Below are 27,837 nucleotides of genomic sequence, written 5' to 3' on the forward strand. Positions count from 1 at the left end.
GGTTTTTAGTGCTTAAGAAGCATTAACGTGCACAGCTCATGCAGTAAATATGTGTTAAAGTTACTTTTGCCATTGGTGTTAATGTGGCCATTTTACTGTTCCTTCTGTCTTCTTTCCCATTGTTAAAGCTTTCCTATCAAGGCTTCTTTTAAATGAGATTATAAACTGTTTAGGAGCTAAATATTGTTTCCCTTCAGCTTTTACAGATTCTAGTCTTCTAGTTGAAGAGGGAATAGGCAGAGCACTGGGACAGATGGGAAGTGGTGTCTTTCCTGAGATGTCCCTGCAGCCTGCCCTGGGACATTCAGCAAGCTGGCACCACTGTGCTTTTGTTCTTCCTCTTATTCCCAACATGTCCTAGCTGTGTGGGGAAGAAGCCACCTCTCTTTTTGTCTATGGTTGGCTAATCCTAATTCTAGTCCTTGCTGGAAGACAAGTGACAGGAGGTTACTCTGAACAACACTGGGTAGTGCTAGCATGGCACCGGCTATGGCAAGAGCAGCATCTGTCCAAAACCCACAACTCGAAAGCTGGCACAAAATGCAAGAGTACCCTGCCAAATAAACCTCCTGTGTAGGACAGAAGTAGACGTGTATACCAAACCACTATGCTGTAATGCAGGACGACTTATTTCCCTCTTTTACTGAGAGCAGCACAACAGTAATGATGTCTGTCCTCATCGCAGGAGTGTTTGTGTGTTGTGTACCTGGTGGCTAAGATGATCCAAGCAATCAGCACTATGTAGCGCTAAAGAGGAACTGATGGTACTGTAGAGATGTTAGAAGACAGGTAGGGTTGATTCTGCCTTCTTTCAAGTAGGGTCTGTCTTCAGAGCAGGAATGGTTTTTTTACCCACTGGAGCACCTGTCTAGAAGTCCCATTGCTTGACGTAGAATGCGTGTTTAGTATAGATGATAAAGTGGAGAGGCAGGGCAAGGGAGCAGGCATGGAGATGGGTAAGGAGGAGAGGGATGATTTTCAAAAGGTACTTTGCTCCTTCAGTTATTTGTTATAGATAAAAGTTCTTGTGGATGAGTTTTGCTTTTACTAAGTAGCTGAATGGGTTCAAGAGACAGTAACTAGGAGATTGAGTGCTGTAAGAGCTGATCTAGATGAGATACCATCTTCATTCTCTGAAATTTCTCTGCAGACTGAAGGATCACTCTTCTGTTGGAAAAGCTATTGACTTTTTAATTTGTTTATGATTTTGTTTAGAATGGCCACAGTGCACAAAACTGGAAGACATGAGTCCTTCTGGGTTCATGGAAGCCACATTTATGCTGAAGGGAAGCGTAACTGTTTGCTTGTTGTTCTCAGTTTCAACAAAAGCCTTGGGGGCTGTAATTCAACTAATTCACATTTTTAAACATTAATACTGAATTTGGCTTATTTTGAGCTTGGCACCTGTCTTTACAGATGCCTGAAAACTCATTTCTCAGGTGTATTCTAGAAATGTCATAGGGGTTTTTTCAGGGCTGGTGAATTGGTTTGTTCTGATGTTGTGTGGACTTGTGAGAAAAGCACTGGCCAGCTGACTTGCAACAGAGTTGACTTCTAGTACTGACTCTGCCACTGGCTTGTGTAGGGGCTGTGGACAGTCACTTGATGACTCTGTGACTCCATGTTCCCACCATTAAAACAGGGGTGATGATTTTGATTTCCTTTGTAAAATACTTTGAGATCCACTTTATACCACAGCAAACATTACTAACAGTAGTCATATATATATATATTACTCTTTTAAAGCCATAGGAAACTATCTGTGAATCCGACTTGGTCCCTGCAACCAGTGGAGGTCCCTAATATCATTCAGAATTAGTAGCTGGGAGAGAGTGGCTGTTGTACAGACATGCCCACACTCCAGAGTTGTGACTGCAGCTTCCACAGGTATGCCCAAGCTCGCTCTGAGTTCTGGCACTGCTAACGGTACCCATGGTGGTGTGCAGCTCAGCGTGTGCTGCTGGCTGCACCCAAGTAGCTCAGTAGACGCTGGGGTGATGAGCCCACGCTGAGCTCCATACTGCTGCAGTGACGTTGTTGCCAGTATCTCCCCTAGTTAAATTAAAGCTAGCTCAAGTATGTCTGCATAAGCTGCAGTTAGGCTGTGACTGCGGTATAAAAATACACCCTACAGGAGACCACAGGCAGCCGGAGCTTCAGAGAAAGCATCTTAGTTACATTTGCAATCAAGCACGGGCTGCTGGCATCGTTTCAAATTTACCTTACCTTTGGCTTATCATTTTTCATACTCTGCAAGTATAGCTCTGCTCTCAAAGCAAGGGAAGGTTTTGTTTATCCTCTTCACCTGTCGTGAACGGTGTTCTAGACTAGGGCATGCTTAAAATAGGAATTTAAATGTCTCAATTTTCATTTTAGTTGCTACTTTATCCATACATAACAGTCATCTACCTTTTTTCCCATCCAAACTGTGGAGAAAGCTTTAACATGGTGACAATAATGCTGAGAAGTAGGTAGTATCACTCTGTTTTTAGAGAGAGAGAGAAGTCGAGGCAGAGGAAAAGTTATCTGCCATAGACTAAACAGGGAGTCAAGGTGGGAGAAGGAACTGGCTCTTTGCTCTTTGCATTTATTTTTCCCTAGGGGAACCAGTGGTGTTTGGAGCACATGAACTCTACCAGTTAATCAGTAACTCACCAACTACCAATTGCATCCTAATCCATTTTTTGCCAGGTCCCCTGTTTTTGTGCACCTTATACTAATGTTTATGAGAGAAGTCTTAAGTACACTTTAAAATGACACAGCAAATTAATAATACACTAAATAATTCAGTACTGTACGGAACAAGCATCCTCCTAGGATGTATCAGATAAATAAAACATGGGTTAGAAGTGTCTCTGAATGATGGTATTGTAGGAGAGGCATCTCAAAAAATAAAGGAGTAATGATCACATCCTTTTCTGTTTTATAGTTTTCCTTTCTTAATATATTTAAAATCTTTGGCTCCAAATTCAAATGTTTATGGGAAAGATATACATTGGAAAGATCTGGCTTTAAGTCTCACTAGCTGCGCTAAGTATCAATTCATTTGGCAAAATATTCTCCCAGAAAACAGTTTGTGCCAGTTCAACGCTATTTGATGGCTGATTCCTCAAAGATCTATTCTGAGTATAGAAAGGAGCCACATGATTCATTCAGCTTGTGCATATCTATTTTATCTCGATAGAAGGATTATATATGGAGAGATAAAGGTTTGTTAAACAAAGTATCATTAATCACTCTGTCCGGAAATGTAGACTTTGCAGGAGCATGCTGTAATTTGCATCACTTTTTCTATGCCTTGCCAGTGCTGCTGGTGAGAAATAACAAACCTGTATTTATGAAAAGGACAGGTTTAAGATGAAAATAATTCTATCCGAAAACTGCGAATGGTACAGAATCCTGTCTCTTGCACTCGTTCAACGGGAGAACACTGTATTTGTAATAAATTCCTTTTGCTCTGGATGAGTTCTGCATTTTCAATGAGGTTAACTTGGCAACATTCTAGTTGATTTTAATAAAAATAGCTGCTTTGAGGACAGGGAGCTGAGGTTGCCAAATTTACAGCTGCCTTGCACAATTACTCTTACACCTCCTTCAGGGCTACTTAGAATCAGTAAGCAAATTAAGTGTATCGATTGCAATTTTGTTGGACTAACCCTTTTTTCTTAAGGAATAAACTTGATTCCTTTCAGTATGTGTCTGCTCAGAGTGATCTCTTTTCTTTTCAGCCATAACACAAAGACAACATCATGGCTGGATCCACGACTTGCGAAAAAGGCTAAACCTCCAGAAGAGTGCAAAGAAAATGGTAGGTTATTAAGTTTTCGTTGCTGCTCAGAGGGGATTTGCCTTTGTGTGTGTGTGTGTGTCTCAGTTCTTACAAAAATCAGGCATTCGGGGGAATGATGAAAGGTGTTTAATTGCTGCTTTGGTTAGAAGCCATAAGTGATACCAGTTCTCAGTGTGCCATGTGTTTCTGCTTTTTATTCCCCTTTCTGATGCTATCCAAAGCTGAGGATCACAAGTGTGTTTTCTGCCTGTTGTGTGTGTGACTCTGGGACTGACCCTCTCCCTCATCTCCTACAGAGAACTTTGGTCTGCAGAACAGAATCCCTTTTCAGATTCTGAGCTTTTAATCTACAGGCGATTCAATGCATAAGGGAAACTAGCAGCACCGTGGGAATATGAATATTGTTTGATTTGTATTTAAAGGTACAGTGCTATGCTATTTAGTAGCCAATTTAAACAAAATAGTGTCTGATAAAACAGGGTGTGGGAGGGAGAAAAGAGATCAGTGTCTGTCAGAGTTCAAGACTGGATTTGGGGGGTACTGCATTGTTAATGGTTTAACATTTAAAAGCGTAAATAGTGTTGAGGATGCTTAAAGGAGCTGTAGCTGTTGTGCAGGAGAGATTACTATATTCACAGATTCAGAGATATGAAATAATACCGATCATATTGAACTATCTTATATGCATTCAGTATAATTTCTATTTTTTCTCTGGTAAAGTTTCAGTAATCAAAATCATGTAATAAAGCCAAGTAAAAATACATTGTAACAGATCTTTTTCTGAGGAGGTTTTTTTCCATTGTTTTATAGTTCAGTGTCAGTTCAATTAGCCAGTTAAGAAGTAATGATTTCTAAAGACTGTTACTTATTTTATTATTGTGAGATACAGAGGATTAAATGCATGCATGCTATTTGCATTAATTCAAAGCATTTTAAAATATTTTAAATGTATTAATAGGTTTTCATGTACTGCATCTGATTTATTTCAAATTTTCCAAAATACATTGATTTGGTAATGTAAATACTATTAACAGAAAGAAAACTCCGTGCCGTTTTGGGCTGATAAGGAGGTCACTGAAGAGCTGCTTTCTGTATCAAATGCAGGGTCAGTGGTTTGAGAAAGAATGTTCCTGGGTTTTTTTGTAAATGGCTTCATTTTGAAAGATTGCTATATTCCAAAAATCCCTTCCTTATTTCAGCAGTAATTCTGACGTTCTCTTCTGACATCAGAAATTACATGTCTGAATGATTTTGTGATGCTTATTCTAGCACTGACAACACTAGCTCCCGGAGTAAATTCTACAGTGAATACAACAGAAATGTGTTACTGAAACAAAACAAGGGCACAGGAGTTTTGCATCATAAATCTCTCACATTACTTAAATGAAGCTCTATCTTTGCCTGATCCTTAAGGAATATTAGTGGAGAAAGCAGAAGAAAAAACCACCAATATCTATGGAGTAACATATCACAGAGTTACTTGGGGTAAATGTGTGTTACTTTTTTTTTTCTTTTTTCTTTTTCTGTTAGCGTTTTATACTGACATCACAATAAGTACTGAAATATTAAAAAAAACCCAAAATATCTGAAACAATTTAAAATTAAGATCGGTGCATTAAAGAAACAGCATTATTTTGTAGTTATTTGTCCACTGGATTATTGAATTACTATAGCATGCTGGGTCATGTTGTTCTTTTAAGAGTTGCTCATCTCATTAATGCAAAGTACTTGAAGTGAAGCATAAAAGACTTTAGGGAGAGATCTTCTGTTCTTACAGAGATTGTTCCTGCGACATCCTCTCTTTTCCTAAGGTTCTTCAGTTGTTCAAAAATTGTTGTGGGTTTTGGGTTTTTTTTCTTAATCCAACACATGCAGAAGAAAAGGTTCTTAAAATGTCCAATATGCCTTAAAATGACTGTACCTTGCCATTGAGGTCCAACACCAGGGAGTTTGTTATAGCACACAGGGATTTGGAATTTGTGTTTATAGTTAATGTAAGATCAAGGATTAATTTCACACGCTTTTCAGCTATGGCTTGGTAGATGTTTTCTATGCCAAACATCTTTTCTGTTACACTTTATGATTTATTCTGGCACATTTTATTCAGAGATACAAAATTTTAGAAAGATATCAGTGTTTAGATAGGCAATGATACCTACCTTGCTTCTTTATTGCTATCTGCATAAGTTGTGTTTTTCAGTGACATTCATTTTGTCACATCTGAAACTTGTACTGATTCACTGAGATACATTATGATGTCCTTATCACCTATCAGATTCTGCAATCAGGTTTTCATTTTGAACAACCCAAATTTTGTGTTCTCCTTTCAGTGCAAATCCTGCCAAATCCTCCTTCTCCATTCTGCCACCAGCACACGGTTTCCACACCAGAAAACATCCAAGCAGCGTACAATATTTGAGTCCTGATGTTCTGGGCTAGCACTATTGAGGGGGCCTTCTGCTCCAGGCATTTCCTCTCTTCTGTTTTCAGGTCTTCAATATTCCTTTGCCAAATACGATATCTTCATTTTCTCTGACTTCTGTATCTGCAAATCCCGGTGCTTACTCATTTCTCTTTGCAAAATCTGAACCAACCTTCCAGCACATCCCTCCTCTTGGAAAAATTTTCACAAGCCTTTGCCAAGAGATTGACAAGCTCTACCAAGTCAAGCTTTCTTTGCGTCCGTGCTGTGGACTCTTTCTGTTTTCCTTTAATGACACCCACTGCTCTAAACCCCTTTGTAGGTCACGAGGTTTTAAGGGCTGATCTTTATTTCTGTCTCTGTCATGGAACTTCTGTGTGAGTTTCAACAAATTACTTCGACTTTTGCTCTGTCAGATCTACTTAGATGGCAGGTCTTTGAAGCAAGAATTGCCTCTTACTCTCTGTTTGTATGGTGCCTATATGAGTTTCATAATAGCAATAAGCAGAAATAGCTGGCAATTCTTCAATAAGAACTAGAATTTTTTGCACATTTCTGATTTCCTCCAGAAAATCTTGACTTTATTAAAAATAATTGTGTTTTCTCTCCTGAAAATATGAATTAAATATTTGGGGTTTCTGAATTGGAATACTTCTTTTAAGTGATTCCTTTTTTTTTTTCCACATCAACATTGGTTATACCAATTTGTATCTGTAGAGTACTACAGAAGTTATAGTTCTGCCCCCTTTGTTTGTGTGAGCTAGATTCCCTGGTTGCTACATTTTCTGTAAAGTCATATTACATAGCAGACTCACAGGATTTTCATGATTACAAGTATATTATGTGAGTGGTCTACCAACAGAGTCTGTTCTTTGGGAGAGAATATGGAAAAGAATGACAAGTCCCATAAGGCAAAAAAAATGTAGTTTAATATTGAAAGGCAGTTCAGCCTTAATGACATTAAATATCTCAGAGTTTAGAAAGTTCATTTTTTGTTAAAAAATGTAGTAATAAAATTCTTCACATTCTTTAATTAATTTTAGGAAACTTTCCATTCTGGAGAAAAGTGAACATTTACTTCTTTATCCAATTTGGGGATTGAACAGCTGTTGAAATCTCCTGGGATCAGATATATCAAATTTTACTTATTTTGTTACTACAAATTTCACTTATTTCATTACTAATCCATCCCAATCAGTAGTCTCCATCACTCTTACCCCTCCCTTTCTTTTTCTGTCAACCTCCTTTCTCCTATCTCTTAGTTTTCAAATACAAGTAGGCTTAAGACTATAAATAAAGCTTTGATTTCACCTAGCATTTATCTGTCATCTGTCTTTCCATCTCCTCTACACCCACCAAATTGACTGCAAAATATAGATGCTTATTTAGGGTGAGCCAAGTTGCCTTTGAACTTCATTGACTGTGAATATCATCTCTATTTTGACAATGAGAGGACACCGATATCTGGTTCACATGTAAACACCTGTACATAGACAGACTACTACATTTAGGTGTCTTCATCTTGAACTGAACCCTACCCTTCTGTCACGTTTTGTCGGGCTATCCTTCTCGCCTTTCCTATAGTCACAGGTGATACCTTTTGGTGAGCTCACTGCCACGCACCGCTTCAGCGCTCTTCTTCACGCCGACAACACACACATCTACCCTTGTCCTCTTCATCTTTCTCTCCTAGTTGAGCCCGTTGTTTCGTGCTACGTATGACATCTCCCATTGGACATCTCTCATCTTGAGTCCTCCAAGCAAATTCCCTTTTTCTAATAGCAGTACTTTCCACCTCCACATATCCTTGCCCTGCCACTTCATGGCGTACAGGACTTCTCCCTTTTCCTTTTCACCCAGACTTCTTAGGGCTTTGCATGGCACATACAGTGTGTTGTGGCACATGCAGTGTGTTGTGGCACATGCAGTGGGTTGTGGCACATGCAGTGTGCACATGCAGTCACAAATTCAGGAATTCAGCTCCCTTTCCTTCTTTGAGAACACTGTCATCATCTTGATCAATCATCTCTAAACATTTCAGAATTTCTCAAAAAAATCAAAGCTGTAGATTTATTGCTATAAGTTAATTTTTAAACATATATATTTATATATTTAATATGATTCTTGCCAAAAAAAAACAAAAAAAAAACAAACCACCAAAACAGAAGGCAAATGTTAAACTCAGAATCATAAGGGTGATTGCTGATTAGGCTATCTGTAATCTCAAGGGTATAACAATCCTGGGAAACCAATAATCTTTCACATGAGTAAATAACCTCACATTTCCTTACTTTTTTCTGAAACTTTATGTAGTACATTTTCAGCTGGACACATCTCTTGTGAGACACAGGAGCACCTTTGTTCACTGCATGTTCAGTTTGGAAACCTCTTTAAATGGTGCTCAGATTTAAAAAAAAATGTTTTCTAATGCTGAAAAATGCTTCTTTCTCAAAACCTCACAATTTAACATACAGTCCCTCTTCATGTTCCTGCTCTAAGCTACTGCCTCATAATTTTTACATGCCCTATGCTAATCCTAGAAATGACTGAAGCCCAGCAATTAGTCTGCAGTCTTGACTATTTTGCTTGTTTCCAGCAGGTGTTCCTCCTCCCTAACTCTGGTAAAAATCAAACTCAGACTTCCAGCAACAAAGGAAAGTTTATATGAGGACCTCTGTTGTTATATTTCCACAAATGTAAACAGGAATCTAAAACAAATGTTTTCTCAAAATTCACCAGACTTCGTTAAAATTAATAACTTTTCGTAATATCATTCGTTTGTTTGACTGTTGCCATGAAAGGAATAAAATCTAGGACTGTCTTTCTCATCTTGCTTACAGTTAATATATTTTAAATTTCTTGTTAAGAGTTCAAACCACATAATGAACCATTGCATATATCCATTTTAACTTCAGCTGCCAGCAAATAAATCCTATACCAAGAGATCCAGTAGACTTATGAGGTATTATTATTATTATTATTATTATTAGGCATAAAATTCAACCTAATCTACTGCTTTAAAAAACAAGATTTTAAATTCATTGTTCTTTTTTGTATTTGCTATCTGATACTTTTCTTCTTCCTTTGAGAAGATTATTTATATGGAATATTTATATGGAATATTTCATTATAAAAAATAATGAAAAGAAAGAGTAAATAATTGGTCTTATCATTAATCTCCATAATTCCTGTTCATGATGAGCATCTTAAAAATCTGTTTGTGTTTGAAACGGTTTTGTTTTAATTATAAATAATTTTTCTTTTCACTTGTAAAGATTTTGCAACTGAACGTATAAAATAAGTAAGAAATGGTCTCAAAACTGGAGCACTTGGTTTCTAGGTTTAATTCATACTGAATACCTATCAATATTTTTTCATCAAAAAAATACATGTGACTCAGATTGCTTCATGACACAAGCAGTTTTTTTCAGTACTTTTAGCCATGCTTTTTTTTCTTATTTACACAGAATTTTTGAGCATTTCTGTCACGATCAAACTGTAGAATGTCTGTATGCATACACCTCCTTCCTTTTAGTAAGTGCAAGCTGCTCTATAGTTAAGCATATGCATAACTCTATCCAACATTGTAACTTAAAGTAAATCACAAACATAATAAGAAATATTTTGTCATTGTTTACCTGATTCTTCACTATGCTGTAGTAAGACATATCAACCCTTCATATTTTTATTTCGTACATGCATTTGGGCATAGGCAGGCTGGTTTTATGGGTAAAGCATTACTTCTTGATTCCTTTATATGTATTTTCACTGGAAACCACGTACTGAACTTTTATCTTTTATGGATACCATTTATGTGTGGCAATGCCTACTAATGGCAATTTGTAGCAGAGAAAAACTTATCTACAAATAGGTTTTCATTTGATTGAAGTAATAGCAGTAGAGTGGTAGAGCTTGAAACCAAATCTTTCATCAGCCTAAGGTACAGAGGAGTGTGGGACTTTTTGGCTGATTGGGATGTATCCACATCAGAGATTTACATGTGAAACTTGGACGAAGCAGCATTGTACATGGGTAGAGGAGGATGCGGAATGAGGAGGAGGTGCCCTACACTGTTGAGTGGACGAAGCATTAGCAGGACATCTTGCAACTCCAGATCAAGCCCCTGTTTCTGTTGAATGAATGGACCCCAACGTGAACTGTGAGAGAAGGCTAGCTTTTGGGTTTTGTCTAGTGCTGCGTGACCCAGAGCCCTGTGTCTCTCAGCATGGTATTCTGTTTATTGCTTCCTACAAATTTTTCTCCTGGTGGCTTGTAAAAGGCTTTTTTTTTTTTTTTAAGTTGTCTGCAAACCAAATCAGCTTGTGCAGGCCAGACAAGTACCTGCTGAGCTGAGGGTATAACATTATCTGAGGGTATAACATTATCTGATGCAGGGGTGATGTATTTAACTTTGAGATATCTGTGTCTCAGCTAAATTTAGTTGAAAACTAGCAATAGATTCAGACTTTAGCAAACGGTGAACAGACAGACAGTATGAACCCATAAAGTTCATTTCCCCAGGAAATCAAAGTAGAAAGAAATATAATCTTCAGAAAAGTAGCTTTTTTTCTTGATCAAAATAAGAACTCCTAAAATTATGCAAGTCATGACTGATACCTAATGCTAAGTGCTAGTTACATTGTGTGTTAAATGGTACCATTTGTTCCACTATAGTCAAGGGTCTACCAGCATTACTATTTTAAACCTTGTTTCCAGGGAATTATATTTGCTGTTGGAAATATGTTGAGGAGAGTCTCTTTTTTAGACTTTGTACCAGCATAGCTTAATTCTTTTCTTCAAATGCTGGAATGTTGTTGGTTATTAAATAGGTCACCATATAAAATAATGCTTTTATATAGAATGAGACTCTATATATAAAGAGACCTTTGCTTATTTTATTAGCAGTTCATATGTGCATTTTTTCAGGAAAGCCTTCTTGGAGAATTTTATCTTAATGTTAATTTATAACATATGACTAAGCCACAGATAAATAAAGGCCACAGAAGTGTCTGTCTCTAATACATTTTTCAGTCCATGGTCCATGGCAGCCATGCAATTCATAAAAATTTAGTTAGTTTACGTTATTTAGTTAGTTAGTTAGTTTACATTATTTAGTTAGTTATATTATTCCTCTTGGCCTCAGTTAATAAAAAACAGCTGCCAACCACATTGAAAAAACTTTCTGTCTATCCACCTGCCCATCTCACATGAAATTTCAGAAATATTTGAAGTGGGTGTAACTCTTCTTCACTGAAGGCACTTGGAGGCTGGAGTCTAAATGCTAGTTAATATTTTCCACAAAAAATACAGAACTGTTATGTCTCAATATGTACATGTTAGGTGATTTCAAATGGGAGAGGAAGTGTAGTGCACAATCGTGATGGATAGGATATGGCCAAGGAGGTGCTCTCTCTGTGAAGGGAAAAGCAACGAATTCCCCATCGTAGCTGATGTGGGCACCTACTGGGTACTTGCTGCAACACCTGATATGTGGTGACCTGGTGCCTGAAAGGGAATCCAGATACCCATGTTGGGAATTTATCTGTGGGTAGGGAATCGAGTACAAAATGACAAGCCAGAAAGGCTGCACAATGAAGAGGGAGATAGCTGAAGACGGAAAAGAGGAAAGGTTAATCACAAGCTTGCATCTCGAATCTTGATCCTCTCCAGAGCTTAGCAAAATATTCAAGGCTCTGAAGTATCACATCCACCTAAGAGCCAGTCTGCCTCCTCTGCATCCTCTCTTGAGCATGGGACTTATACATGTTTCTCAAAAAAATGTGTGGGGACGTATTTCTTTTATTTTAAAACACACCAACTTTCTCTCTTACAGCCTGGGAAAGATACTATCCTGCAAGTGAGAAAAACATGTTGAGTAAGCTCCTCTGCCAGGTGGGGTGTAGAATATAATGTCAGATTAATCAATCCAGAGAGAAAATATGAGAGCAACATAGAGCATGACATTGTCCCTAGACATTTTAAACCATCTCCTCTGGGATGGTTTGAGTTGCTGTGCCAAGGACTGTTGTTTTTTTTTCCCAAGGGCAAGTAAGCAATGCTTACAGAGTTCAGCTGAAAGTGCCAGGCACACATGAGTAATTTTGCTGCAAACTTTTGATACTGGTCTGCAAATGCTTTTCAATTCAGACATCAAAACCCTTCCTGTTCCAGGCCTGAGTCACTTCTGAGTAGGGACTGCCCATCACGCGCTGCTGCCTGGTGGCTTTGTGATATGAACAAATGACTAGGAATTAGGAAATGGATTGACAGACTACCAAATTCATTTCCAGTTTTGACTTAAATCCAGGTGTTTCCAGATGATAAGAATATTGCATCTTTAAACCACAGAGTTTGTACTTAGAACTCTATTTTGCAGTTTATTAACCCCATTTTTAAGTACTATTTAATGCCATCAGTTTTGTAATGGAGCTGGCATTACTTGTAATAATACTGATCACAATTAATTTTTTCTGTCATTTGAGAACACATCAAACATGCTTTTTTCAACTAACATTTTCAATTTTGGGTCAATTAAACAGTAACAAGAAATCTCTTGAACTCTCATGACCTTTTGAAGGGCATTTAGTGCTGGCAACACCAGCTGGACATTAATTGACCAAACAAACCTTCAATGCCAAAGTCACAATAATGATAATAAAAATCAGAAAGGGGGCACCTCATCAGTGTTTCCTCCTGGGAGTTCAGAAGATACTTCTCTGGACAACCTGATTGCAGTGACACAGCTTATAAGAGTAATTCTTCTTCATCCTTGAATAACATTGAGGACAAAATAGCTGTCCACATGTACATGCCTTGGCTGTCTATGCCTTGGGGCCAGCCCTGGGCAACCTGCTGGTGTCTGCCTGGGGAAACTCTTGGGTGCACGGAGCACTTCCTTGGAGCACACTTACCAGCGTGACGGATAAGTCCTTTAAGCTGTAATGGACTATTAAGTATTGCTTTGCTTTCAGAACCATTACGGTTTCTCACAACCTCAGACATACAAATCCCTGTAGAGTACTAACCTTAATCTTAAATAGAGTTGGTAATTGCAGGGACAAGAATGAATAAAATTATAGAAAAAATGTCTATTTTCCTTGATTGTTCAGCTAGCACTTGGCTGTCTTGCACTCACTGCTCTCACTGCTCACTCAGACTGTGTATTTAAATGAGGAGATGCCCGAGACCTGGAGGCATCCTGCAGCTGCCTGCTGACACAGCGCACAGGCTGCAAGGATCCCTGCCTGTAGAGGTATTGTTAGCCCGACAGTAACTCTTCCAGCGACCTGAGGATTTTAAAGGTTGGTAAATGCAGGTCGAGGAAGCTACTAACTTGTCCCATGGTCTTTGATGAGGAAAATCACAGGCTTTCATTCTAATTAGTTCATGCAGTTACAAAAACATATCACTTCAAGTTCCAGTGTTTATGAAAGCGGGTCATGTAAACACACCTTTCATGCGGCTGTGAAACTGCTTTGCTTGTAAAGTGCTCTGAGGTTCTCAGCTGAAAAAGTTCATAGAGATATGAAGTATTATTTTTGATATATGGCCCTTTACAGTTTAAGTCTTTATTATAACGTATAATAAATGCCCACTGTAAGGAATGCAGAATGTTCATCAGTGATGTAAGATATAATGTATAATACATTTTAAAATGGCAATAAAGGTTGACTTATTTTGTAAAACTTTTTCAAATTATAATTTAATTTTAGAATAAAATCAACAAATTCAGCAGTGATGGACCCCAAAACAGAGCCAGCAAACTGGAGCTAACATGACAGTACAGTTTAAACTACACTGCAACTGAAAGGTGGTCCAAGACTACATGGCCACCACAAAACGGCCATGGTAGCTTGCGTTTCTGCTGGTGCTGCTGGAGCTCCTCACGTCCATTTTCTGATAACATCCCTTTTTCATTTCGCTGCCAAGTTAAGTGGCTAAGCTTAAGTAGTTTTCTGCTGGAATGTGTAATGAAATTTAGAAAGGGAGGGAGAGAGATTTTTTAAACTCATCAGGAGAAACAGGGCCAGAGTTTTAACAATTCACATCTTTAACGAGCTATAAATTGGATTCCACTCACCACTGAAGCGAGTAGCAAAATTCTCACTGACTGCACGAGGTCGATTTTTGCCACTAAAATGCAAGCATTGTGTGGTATGAGAATAGAGGTGGCCTGAAATATTCCTGCAAGGACCATTGAAAGGAATGCTCCAATGTGGGAAATTCTGAAAGAAAATCTTTTCACATAGAAAAGAATTCACAACACCATATTTAGCAAAGATCATACTCAAGGCCTTCATGCCAATAAAGAACAAAAAGTTGAAATTCATTCTGAAATATTATTTAATCATAAGTAGAAATCAGAGTACATGATTTTTATTCCTATTCTCTCTGTAGCCTTAATCCTTCAATCCTTGACTTCTAAACGGCAATGAAGCATGATACATTTAACAAAGAGGGGCTTGTGGGATTATATGCATTACAATATGTCCAGCTGCCTTCATTTTTATTATTTCTCCTCCCTCTGGCTTTTTTATGAAAGCTCTTGTTTTTAACAGAGGTCATTAATGAAAAAGGAATGGCAATCTTCTCCTTTTTAAAAATTAATCTTCATAATGGCCTCATTTTAAATTTCATCCAGAAGGTCAGCAATTTCATTGAATTTAGAAGTTAAAAACAATTTGATGTTCTTGGATGGACACTTTGCCTTTTTGTGCAGACCTGTTGGGTATTTCCTGGCAATCCTTTCAAAGCACATTGCTACCAAATAAAAAATATAATGACTCGTTAATATCTTTAGTAACACTCACTGTTTTTCAGATACTTTTAAAGGCAGATTATTTGTCATTTTTTTCTAAATTCTTTGATTGTTCTTTGCGTATAATGCAATGCATTTATAGACAGGTGAAGATGAATCCAAGCTTTTCCATACCTTTAGCAGCTGAGCTTCACAAATACAGCTACCTCAGGGTTTCTACTTAGTATTAACTAAATTCCTTATACTTATGACTTCCTGGCTTCCCGTTTCTTTTTATTTTTGTAATATGCTTTAAAAAAGGTCTCAGTAATTTTCCTTTTGTGAGGCCTGGGCTTTGATTCCAGACTAATGTCCTCAAAGTGAGTGTTGGAGTCCCTGTTAAATGGAGCTGGAAAATCCTGCCTGAGCACAGATGTCCTGTATTTAAGATTTGACAGGTAACTCAGCACTTCAAAAAGCCACTGCCTTTCATGACTAATACACTTGCGGACCCAGTGGCAGATAAGAACTGTTTGTGGGAGAGAAAAAAAAATATTGTGGGAACATTTCAAGCGTTTTGAGAAGTGTATCTGCCCAAGTGGGAGGAACGCATAGGTATTTATGATGTGGATGGTGGCTGCTGCAGAACCCTTGGGAAGGGAAGAACTGCATTTTCTGAATTAGTAGTGGAAAGTGTTAGAGTAGAATAAGTGGCTATAAAAGGTGGAAAGTATAAAAAGCAGAGATGTGGAGAACGTGTTGCAGGCTATATAAAAAGAGATTTGGATTTGTGATGCCTTAAAACATTAGAATTATTTCAGCATATAAAGATAAAGAGGGAAAAATTGCTGGCTATGAGAAAGCCCTGTGCCTAGTAAAGATAGGAGCAAAGGACTGGTGAGGCAAACGGGCAGTATTCTGGAATCCAGATGGAAATGTTAGAATTTGTTTCTTTTAAACATCAAATCTTTATATGTAATTCAATTCTGAAGAATATAGTCTAACGTTTGATCAAAATAATCATTTCTGATTACACATTCTGGTGAAGCATCGGATCTTTGTTGTCTATGCAACTGTAAAAATGAAAAGGCCATAGAAATGCAGAGGGATTCCAGATAAATGTAGTCACTTGCTATAAACAAAGGCAAATGAGCCATACTTGCGTATCTACATAGGTGCATATTTCTGTAGCCATGCAGGCCAGATTCTGGTAACTCCTGAGACTGGGAGGCTGCCCAGGGAGCTTCCCTGTACAAAGGAGTAACACCCAGTTCTTCCATTGGATCCTCTTCCTTCTGGTGCATGAAGGAGGGGAAAAAAGTCATAACTTACTGTCAAAACTATTAACAATAGTGCAAACTAGCAATTTTGTCTGAGAAATTATTTAGTCTTGATAACATCTCCCTGTTGATAACCTACACCTATCCTGGCACTGCAGTGATAATAGTGTTTGCTCTGCTTGACTCTGGAGATAACTCAGAAGCTACAGCTTCTTTTGTCTGCATAGTTAAACGTACTGGACCTTGGACTTTGTTTCAGTGTAATTTTGCTCAAATGGACTTTGAAAAATGTGACAATTGTTTTAGTTTTAGAAATTTTGATTTCTTCTTTCAGCACTGACACCATCATGAAAGACATGAATTGCTCTGTCAAAAAGTTCTGCTTTTTTGGGGGGATGGAGTAAGGGTAAGGGGTGGTTGGATTTATTTTTTTTAAACTAGCAGACACCTTTTGCCTCTTTCAATCCCAGCTGGATTTCTCTTATCTATTTTCTCTTAAGTAGTCCGTGATTATTCCTTTTTACAAGAAAAGTTTTTGCTTATGGAATTTATAATTATAGTTTACCTTCTCTATAATAGAACACTTACTTGTGGGAGCAAGGTTTTCCCTTACAGAAGAACACAATTCTGCATTTTTTACTCCTTTAAGAAAATTTCGGTGATCCCAGTTTTCCCATTACAGAAACAGAAACATTATATCCATATCTGAAAGTCCTGTTCCTTCTGTCCAAAAAGGAACCAGAATAATTGTATATCACTTTCATAATTAAGCATTTTTAGAGATACTACAGCAACCCCTGATAGGTCCGTCATGGTCATGTGCAACTACTGTATCTGAAAGTGTCTGCTCTCACAAGATGGAGCTCATGCTTTTTATCCTGTGCCTTTTGCTTGACCACCAATTTATCTTCAACTTATGTCAGTTTTTTAGACATTTTCACCGTTACAAACAGGGTGAAGGAAGTCAGCTTTAGCTATTTTGGGATTCATATATTTCTGTATACTCAAGACATTCATCTTTTAAGGGTTTCTGTCTGGAATTGATCCCCTAGTTTCCTCCATTGAACTAGAAAAATAATTTCATTTCTTTCTGGTTCAGCTGTGGAAGTGGGAGAGCTCTGCCATCATTGGTGATTTGGTGGGCAGGCAATTTTATAGACTTTTCAGTCTCATCATTGTTTTTTCAGTAGGTTTAGTGGGGGTCATTAGGCTATTGCAGGTTGCAGCCTCCATTAGTATTAATTAAAACTGCCATTTTTTTCTGGTGGTCTGCTTTTTTCAAAGAGACAGATGTTTCTATGTGCTTTTCTACCCCCCAGTTCTCTGTGGTCACTTTCTGTGCCATGATATTTCTGCTTGGGAATTCTGTCCCCATCTTATTCTGTCCCTTTTGATTTATCTTGCCTCTTCACCACCCAAAGAATATGCCTGTACATTATGCAGGCTGTAATTAGTATGCAAGACCGTACACTGTTGCTCTGATAAGTACTGAAAAATAGCGTGGAAAGACCTTAAATTGTATGGCTTCCCAACTACTAAAAGGTGCTATATCTAACACCTGTTCACTTCATAGGTGACTGTCATGGTTTAACCCCAGCCAGCAACTAAGCCCCACACAGCCGCTTGTTCACTTCCCCTCCAGTGGGACAGGGGAGAGAAGCAGAAGAGTAAAAGTGAAAAAAGTTGTGGGTTGAGATAGAGACAGTTTAATAGGGAAAGCAAAAGCCGCGCACACAAGCAAAGCAAAGCAAGGAATTCATTCACTCCTTCCCATGGGCAGGCAGGTGTTCAGCCATCTCCAGGAAAGCAGGGCTCCATCATGCCTAACGGTGACTTGGGAAGACAAACACCATCACTCCGAACGTCCCCCCCTTCCGTCTTCTTCCTTCAGCTTTATATACTGAGCATGACGCCATATGGTATGGAATAGCCCTTTGGTCAGCTGGGGTCAGCTGTCCCAGCTGTGTCCCCTCCCAACTCCTTGTGCCCCCCCAGCCTCCTCGCTGGTGGGGTGGGGTGAGGAGCAGAAAAGGCCTTGACTCTGTGTAAGCACTGCTCAGCAGCAACTAAAACATCCCTGTGTTATCAACACTGTTTTCAGCACAAATCCAAAACATAGCCCCATACTAGCTATTACGAAGAAAATTAACTCTATCACAGACAAAACCAGTACATTCTCCACCCCTTATTCCATACCATTTACATCATGCTCAGGTCTCACACTATCCAATACATTCTCGTTACCCACCCACCCCCTTCCTATCCTGTTATAATACACAGATGTAATTCCCTTAATCTATGGACCACTCCTGTGAAATGTCTGTAAAATGTCCATAAATGTCCACAAAATGTCAACTGAGTTCATTTAGTCCATGACTTTGGGCTCCATCTGTTATGGTGGTCACTCAGGACAGGAGAGGTCATGTGTTGTGTGCAGTTATTGGGCACCAAAGCCAGCTCAGGTCAGGTCACTGCTGCACTTGCCCTGCTTCTTGTAAGGCTTGTCCTCCTTTGGTTCAGGTGGTTCCTGCTGTAATAATTCCTGTAACATGCAACTCAGATCCCGGGTTACAACAATTTAAAGGTGTTTCCATTACAATCTCCACCCCTGGTCCCTTTGGACCAGGCCATAGGGTTTAACATTGTAATGAACTGCTCCCCTTGCCCCTGCACTGGCTTGGATTTACCTACAGACTGCAGTCCCTTAGGGGTGTACCTGCTCCAAGTGGAGCTTTATCTATGAGCCACAGTCTCTTCAAGGGTATACCTGCTGTGGCACAGACTTATCCACAGCCACAATCGCTTTGAGATACACCTGTTCCAGTATGGCCTTCTCCATGGGCCACAATGCCTTCAGACATATACCTGCTCCAGTGTGGCCTTACCCACGCCACAGTCCCTTCAGAAATAAACCTCCTCCAACGTGGCATCACCCATGGCTGCAGTCCCTCTGGGGGTGTATCTGCTCTGTTGTGGGCTTCTCCATGGCCACCCATTTTGAGGTGCTCCAGCATGACCTCATGCACAGCCACAGATGCTTCAAGGTGTACCTGCTGCAGCATGGACTTATCCACAGCCACAGATGCTTCTCAGTGTATCTTCTTCAGTGTGGACTTATTTTTGGGCCACAATCCCCCCAGAGGTATACCCACTGCAGCATAGACATAACCACGGCCACAGATGCTTTGAGATGTACCTGCTCTGGCATGGACTTATCCACAGTCATAGACACTTTGGGGTGTCCTGCTCCTGTGTGGACTCATCCACAGGTCACAGTCCTTTTGACTCGAGTTCACACTGGAGTTCCAGCCTGTCCAGTACAGCAGCACAGAAACAGCAGCAATGCCCTGGCCATCTGCCAGCCAGGCGCATCGCCATTGCTGTTATCAGGATGTTCCCAGGCACAGTAGAGTAAGGTGATCAGCAGCACAGCAGTACAGCAAGCAGCGAAAGCAAAAAGGAGCCACTAACGAGCACTAGACTCTAATATACAGTAAGGCAAGCAAGCCCCATGGCAAGCACAGGAGCCTGCCAATTAATAGCTAAACAGCAATAACAGCTATAAATTCAATCTAGCATATTCCAATCAATCCTGTCGTTATATTGAACCCTTCGAGCCCCACGTTGGGCACCAAAAAGGACTGTCGTGGTTTAACCCCAGCCAGCAACTAAGCCCCACACAGCCACTCACTCACTCCCCCGCAGTGGGATGAGGGAGGGAATCAGAAGAGTAAAAGTGAAAAAAGTTGTGGATTGCAATAAAGACAGTTTAATAGGTAAAGCAGAAGCCACACGTGCAAGCAAAGCAAAACAAGGAATTCATTCACTCCTTCCCATGGGCAGGCAGGTGTTCAGCCATCTCCAGGAAAGCAGGGCTCCATCACGCCTAACGGTGACTTGGGAAGACAAACACCATCACTCCAAATGTCCTCCCCTTCCTTCTTCTTCCCAGCTTTCTATGCTGATCATGACGCCATATGGTATGGAATAGCCCTTTGGTCAGCTGGGGTCAGCTGTCTCAGCCGTGTCCCCTCCCAGCCTCCTCGCTTGTGCACCCCCAGCCTCCTCGCTGGTGGGGTGGGGTGAGGAGCAGAAAAGGCCTTGACTCTGTGTAAGCACTGCTCAGCAGCAACTAAAACATCCCTGTGTTATCAACACTGTAGCCCCGTACTAGCTACTATGAAGAAAATTAACTCTATCCCAGCCAAAACCAGCACAGGGACTTTCAAAATTTTTTGAACTTTCTGTGTTTTATTCATGTCTTTGTTTTTCAAATTCTTGAAGGATTATATCACCTTTAGTTTCTTCTCTCCATCCCTCTGTTCTCATGCTTCCCTATGACATCTGGTCTCATAGTGCCATATTTGACTTCTACTGAGTAGTCTAGATTATTCATTAAATGTGGGTGTCAATTTTTGAGAAGTTAAATTGTGGTTTTGGACTTTTGTTGGCCTAGTAAAATGGTCATGGTAAGTAGAACAATATTGCCTGGTTGCTGCTTGCTAGAATTTTCACATCACTTTTTTGTTTAAAAAATTCCTGATTGTAGCTAGAATGTAATTAACATGTAAATAACTATAAATAAACTAAACAGCTAATGCTTGGTAGAAAAGTATAGTCCTGGTTATCCATTTCAGTAAATGATATTGCATTAAAATTTTGTTACACCCAGCTTGAATTCTCTGTTGTTTTGCTGACTGAAATGGAATCTAACACATAGTTAAAAAGAGTAGAATTTGGTCTAGGAAGGAGTAAAAGCAAACAGTCTTTCCCCCCTAATCTTAATCCTGCAAGAAATAAAGTTGCTAGTTAAAGGAACATTTCCTTTAGTAAAGAACAGAAGTATTTATTCTATCCGCACTATCACTAGATAGGCAAAAGCAGAATTAGAATTAATTGTTAAGGATTAAGGAAGGTAATAAACATGCTTTCATCTCTTACTTAAGCATCAGTAAGATTATGAGTGACACTAGTACAAGAGAAGAAGAAAGCTGGCAAATCCTGTTGCTAAATTTCTACAGCTTAATATTGAAAGAACCCTACAGATTTATTATTTTTTTAAAGAAGCCCAAATAAACTCTCAATTAGTGAAAGGTGACAGGGGACTTCTTCAAAACCCCCTGAATGGCTTCTGTTGAAATCCACTGAAGAGCATTGGATTAGGTGGAAAAATATGTCATCTGTAAGTAGGAGGTTTTGCCTTTTTCTCAGTGTAGGCTCCCATTATTGATTGACTTGAAGGGTTCCCTACTCAGATGAGGAGTGTGCTTTTTGAGATTTTGTTTATGCAGCACCAAATGTAATTATGTCTTCATGAATATTCTTTCCAGAGAGAACAATGTGTATTCTGGTGGCAGTGCAATCCACATTTAAAATTTGTGTGCAAACAGTGTTTATTCTCGATTGTGTATGCCTTTGTGATAAGTTTTCCTTCTCTCACTTCTAATAGTTTTTGAATGACTGTGGCAGCGGTCACTGACAATTAATGGCTGATGGGCAAATTGCATGTGTGCTGGCTTTCTTCCCACCATTACTGGGACACTTAAAAAAATGAAATCAAGCCCCCTACATACATTTCTCTGCCAACCATCATCTCTGGGTCACTGTTCTGCTCATGTTTCCTTCATTTGTTCTTGAGATTCACAAAAATGTAATAACTTTTTCTTCCCTTGGAATATTTTTTAGAAATGACCAGATTGGTAGAAAATCCAGCTAGAATATTTAGTGCGTTCAGGACATTTTTTATTCCTTAGTTCTTAATCTGAGAAAGAGACATAATGGCAGATTCTTATTCCTTTCCTGGGATAGCAAATGTGATCCGTTATTGCCATAGTAATTCAGTTAGGCATTGTTATTACAAATACAGTTGGCTTTGAAAAATCAATAAGAAAACTTTTTAAATGCTTGCCTGGGGGAAAGGTGGAGCTGATGTTTATACAATGTCCTGCTTTGCAAAACAAATACTTGTGTTCCCCAAAAGACGACTTGCCTTAAAAAGTTAACTGTGCTTTATGTTCCTGTTGCATGTGCAATGTTATACAGAGATAACGAATTTGCACATATTTCAGAGTGCATTCACAGTTATTAGTGTGGTCAATTTAATGTGAGTGGTAATAGTGAAGGCATGCTCATCTCATGTCCTATTGACCTAATCTAGCTCTTTCTACTGTTCTAATCACCATAACTTCTGAGCCACTGGTTCTCTGTTTTGCTATTCTGCTCTCCTTATGTATGCAGAACTCCCACTGATGTTGCTGTAGGGAGCTATATAAGGAAAGCAGAATATCAAAATTCATTACTATCGTGTGCAACTGAAAGGAGATGTTTGAAGTGGGAATACTGCCCTTCAGCTTTTGCTGTTGTACATTGCCTTTCACATGACTCAGTGCCCATCAGCTGAGATTTTGTACAAAGACTTGTGCTGAATTTGAGGTTGAAAGAGTGCCACCATCGATTTGATCCTTCTGAGAACTGAGTCCCAGCTCTTGTTTTTTAAACAGTATGTGTGGCCAAATGCTAGTTCAGCTTTGCACATATTCATGCACACAGAATTTTGCAACACCAAGCAAAGCAAGATGAGCTTTTAAACTGGTTGAAAGTATTGTGGATTTCTTCTTGGAGTTTCTCCTTCTATGTAATGTATTCCCATCACTGTAAGTCTTTGCCAGAGATATATTTTCTCCACAAACTTAAAACATTCCCAAAGGCAATTGCTCATCAAAGGAGTTGAACTAAAAGGATAACTGTGATCAGGTGTTCCTAGGCTGCATAGCTCATACAATGTGGATTTTTGTCATGCTGTGGTGAGAGTCCCTGATGAGAGATGCCAAATTCCTTGCTACTGTTAAAATTAAAATCATGTATGGCTAGCACTCAATTGAAATGAATATGGAATGCCTACCTCAGCTTGGATTTCACAGAATGTTGCTAGTGTGGTGGGCTTTATCATCATTTGAAGTTGTACTTTTCTTTGTAAAGTGCTTTGGCATAAATAATTTTTTCTTGGAAGAAAAGGAAAGACGACTTGCTCAAACCTTCAGCATCAGAATAATGCACTAGGGTTGTATAAAAGCAAGTCTATACGTTGTAGTTCTTTCAGGCATATTCAGTGTTAGTAGCTTTCATGGACTTCAGTCAGAACTGGGAAAGTATAGGCCTACAAAAACTTTTATTACATATCTAGATGAGTAGCTGTAGAAGTCTTTTTGGTCTAAATTTACATGTGATATTGACCAGAAAAACTAGAGATATCCATAGTTTTAAAGCTGCTTTTATTCCTGAACAAATGAAAACTGGTTTTCATTCTATTCTAGCAATTATCCAAATTGTTTTCAAAATAATACATTATTAAGTGATTAGAGTTATTTGTTTATATTAGGATGTTAGAATTAGAATTAGAATTAGAATAAGAATTAGAATTAGAATTAGAATTAGAATTAGAATTAGAATTAGAATTGGAATTAGAATTAGAATTCTGGAGTTTTTTATTGTGATTCCATAGTTGAAAGAAAGTTGGATCTTGCGCTGAAGAAAGATAAATTCCTACTTTACACATAGTGAGGAAAACATAGTAAGAACATAAGGTCTGCTTTACTGGCTCAAAATAACTCTCTGCCTAACCTGTATCCTGTCTTTAAGTACCGCTCGGAGCAGATGGTTGGGAAAAGACTACAAGAAACAAAGCAGACATAAGCTTCTCCCTCTCACACCTTCCTACTTCCTATCTCTCAGTATCTTAAAGAATCTCTGAGCTGGAGGCTGCCTAAGGATCATTGTGCTTAACTGTCCTTTATAAACGCATCTAATTCCTTTTTAGGGCCATTTAAACTTTCTTTTTCCCAGCCTCCTGGGGCAATGAGATCTACAGTTCAGTTATGTGTTCTCAGGGGGGAAAAACACAAAACCAAGCCAAACCAAAAAAACCTTTTCTTTGTTGGGTACCTGCCTGCTGATATTTTCACTAGGTAATCATGGGGGTTTTATTATGAAAAGTGCTAAATAGTAATTCCCTTTGCACTTTATCCATATCGTGACTAATTTCATATACCATTACCGTATCCCTTTATGTGACATCTGTTCAGCAGAAGAATCCTAGTCCACTAAATCTCCCATTTGCAAATGAGCCCTTCCAAGTCTCTGATGAGAGTGGCTGTCCCCCTCTGCACCTCTGCTAGTTCTGCTACACGCTCTTCGGGTTGAATGACCAGAACTGCATGCAATACTTAGGATGTGAGTCCACTCTTGGTGGCATAATGGTGTTTTCTGTTTTAGCCTCAATTCCTTTCCTGAGATTGCTAACAGTCTATTTGCTTTTTGAATGCCGCTAGGCTTAAGCTGGTGTCTTGAAGATCTTTTCCCTGAGTGGTAATAACTACTTTAGAGCCCATCATTACGTATGTATGTGTATTCACAGTTAGGGTTATTTTTCCCTTTGTGCATTTCTTTGCATTTATGAAGATTAAAATTCATCTGCCATTTTATCACTCAGTATTATGAGATTGTTCTTCAGGTTCTCACAGGCAGCTTTAATTTGATTATCCGGAATAAGCTTTCAGAGTCTTTAATCAATATCTCAGAATGAGGAAGGTGACTTCAGAATCACAAGATCTTAAAAAGGAATGTGTGGCAATTTTTATTTACCTTCATTTTGCTTGATCCTTTAAGATGACTATTTGCATACTTTTATCCACCAGTGAAACGGACTAAAACCATGCTAAAAACGTCAGAAAGAGAGTTAATACATCATCTTGTTTCTGAAATGGAGGCTTTAGGAATGCATGGTAACAGCAGCTCAGTTTAATTAGCTGAATTTAATTACTCCACAGAAATTAAACCAGCTGGCCCAACTTAGCAACGGAAAAGTGGGATGTTGGAAATCCAGAGCTGGACACCATGGGCTCTTTGTAGCTGTAGGCACCCCCAAAGGGTGTTTCATCTCACCCTTACCTTTTATGCTAAATCAGACGGATTTTCCTTCTGACACCCCTGTCCTCCCAGGCAGCAGTAAAGGGAGTCAGTGGGGATTGACGCTGAGTGAGAATGACATGAGGGTCTTTGAAGTAGGTGAGAGGCGTCCCGAGGGAGCCGGATTGCCAGAGAAATTGGTTTAGTGTGGGGTCTCCCGCAAAATTGGCCTGATGCAGCAGCCACAACAGCCATTACCTTCCTTTTCTTTCACAAGACACAACAAGCCTTTTACACTTCTCCTCTAGTTCCACTCCCCCGCAACCTCCTGTTGATGCCGTGCTACTGAAGAGCTCTGTAAGAGGTGGACAACAGGCAAATTTGTTAGGGAATAGGCTGATGGCTTCACTTCGTTGCTTTGAGAATAGTTTCTAGAATCGATTAGGTGTCTTGTTCCTAAAGTCAATACGGTTATGCTGGGATAGAGCTCTAGCTTCAGTACAATGTTTAATGGTTTTAAGCACTGCAGGGAAAGGGGAAATTTTGTAATATATATATAAAAATATAATTTTTAATTCTTAAAGTAGTGTTTCCAGATATTATCTATTCATCTAAGAACTTTGAAGAACTTTTAATGAAAATATAAAAATTTGGGGCTAAATTTAAGCTAACTTCATGCTCTGACAGGTTTTGAAATGTGAAGTGTGAATACTGTAGTAATATTGAAAATGTTAAACTGTTCTTCAAGATTAAATTTGTAAGAATTACAGGAAATAAAACTTGTAGCTTTAGAAATTTTTTCTACTGTGTTATATCTCCTGAGTAAACTTAGACAGCACTGATAAAAGGAAATAAAGAAAACTTTGTATTAAAGAAACTTTTCAAGGAAGAATGCTAATGTTTAATTGCAACTTGGTGACCCAGTACATGGGTTCTTTTGGCTTATTAGGAGTATATAATACTCACAAATTCAGATTTGTTTGTGATATAAAAGCATCTCACTTTAGCAAAACTCTCCCATAGCTTAGTAAACTGCAGGACACTGCATCTGGGAGTTTCTGAATAATTTATCTGAAGTAATGAGTATCATCATGTGATGCTGTATCAAAGCAACTGCTCGAGTGAAAGCCAGCTGGGTACAGCCGTTGTATATCAAATAGTTGCTTGAGTTGTCTCTCTGGAAAAATTAGAGAACATAATGAGCAAAATTAGAAAACCTGGGGAGCAGCCTCCATGGATACCTATTAGCAAGAAGTAATTTGATTAGTGTGAAATCTGTGAAAGTTCATTATTTACAAAGTTTGCTAGGATTATAAGAGAAATGCATGTCTACATACACACATCTATTTATATAACTTGGACAGACAAATATATAAAGTATGAGATGAGTACTAGGTGTACTTATTTTTCTATATCAGCTTTATGAAACACTAATAGAGTATTTATTTGCTCCAAATCTAAAAGGAATCCATTTAATGCCCAACAGAAGCTTTTGGTTTAAGTTTCCCAAAAGGCTTTATATAGTATCAATAAAAGTAGATGCTTCAAAAACAAGATCCAGGAGAGGCTGACAAAACACATTTGCTAAGGGAAAATGCAGAGCTCTGTTAAGTATTAGATTGATGCTTTTATGAGGCATGTATATTTAAAGTACCATTTGTGCCCATTGTGCATGATGCTGACTAGGAATACAGAGCCATGACGTGCAGAACTGAGAGAGGACAGACCTGCAGAATTTTCAGCGGAGTCAATTCATGCTGCAGCTGGTCTGCATCTCTCAGGATCAAATCCTGCTCTAAACATTATAACTGCTCTTACTAGCCTGTCTCCTAGAAAATCTAATATCTGAATGGTTTAACAATGGAGCCATTTACCACACCTTTTGGATCCACAGTTTAAGACCACAAAACCAATTTGACGATATATTTGTGTCAATGGCTTTTGTAGCTCTGGGTAATTGTTTTTTTCTTACGGACATGAGAGAAATACTGCTTCATAAGGTTGTCATTAGCCTGGGAAAAAAGAGGCCATTGATTAGAAGCATGAATAGAATGGCTTGTAAGCTAAATTACCAGTTGGGGATTCCCGAATGGCCAAGGGCACAGCTTGTCTGATCTTAGCAAAACTGCATTGCAGTGGGGAACTCCCCAAAGGATACATTATCTTGTGATGTTGACCTTAAATCAAGACTTGTTGTCTGAAGGAAATAAAACAGAAGGCTTTTATTTTCAGTAACAGATTTGAAGTGTGATAATTCGAATATGATCCAAAAGCAAAAAAGTCTATAGCATTTTAGAGCAACAGACATATTTCTTTGACGTATTTAGGTACATCTCTGTAGTGTATGAAAGCAGAAAAAGTATTCTACTAAACTACATGAAGGGTGAATATTGCAACATTATTCTATTATATGGAAATTTGAAAGTGGAGGACTGCATAACAATTCTCTAATATTATATACTAACATAAAGCAATGACATTCTTAAATTTAAAAAATAACCAGAAAGGTATGATGTACATCCAGCCAATGCTTTTGTTTCTTTTCATGCAAGGATATTTTATAAAAATATGTTTTTCAAATTGATAGTGCCCTTTGACAGACATTAAGAATGACAAAGTGGAATCCTTAGTTATGCAAATTCAAAGACCTACTGTTATTCTATTTAAATTCACTCTGCTAAGAATGTAATATGTACATGAAATG

General features: G+C 38.7%; 1 protein-coding gene across 15 annotated transcripts in view; it reads left to right on the plus strand.

The window, feature by feature from the left end:
* The window catches only part of MAGI2 (membrane associated guanylate kinase, WW and PDZ domain containing 2), a 776,755-nt gene that overhangs the window by 535,292 nt on the left and 213,626 nt on the right, over positions 1-27,837 (plus strand). For all 15 annotated transcript variants that reach the window (XM_075491038.1, XM_075491056.1, XM_075491102.1 and 12 more), the window contains exon 6: positions 3,729-3,808. In XM_075491038.1, coding sequence (XP_075347153.1) covers positions 3,729-3,808 — 80 coding nt within the window. The remainder of the gene's footprint in view (positions 1-3,728; positions 3,809-27,837) is intronic.

This window comes from Mycteria americana, chromosome 1, assembly GCF_035582795.1.
Source record: "Mycteria americana isolate JAX WOST 10 ecotype Jacksonville Zoo and Gardens chromosome 1, USCA_MyAme_1.0, whole genome shotgun sequence".
NCBI classification, from domain to species: Eukaryota; Metazoa; Chordata; class Aves; order Ciconiiformes; family Ciconiidae; genus Mycteria; species Mycteria americana.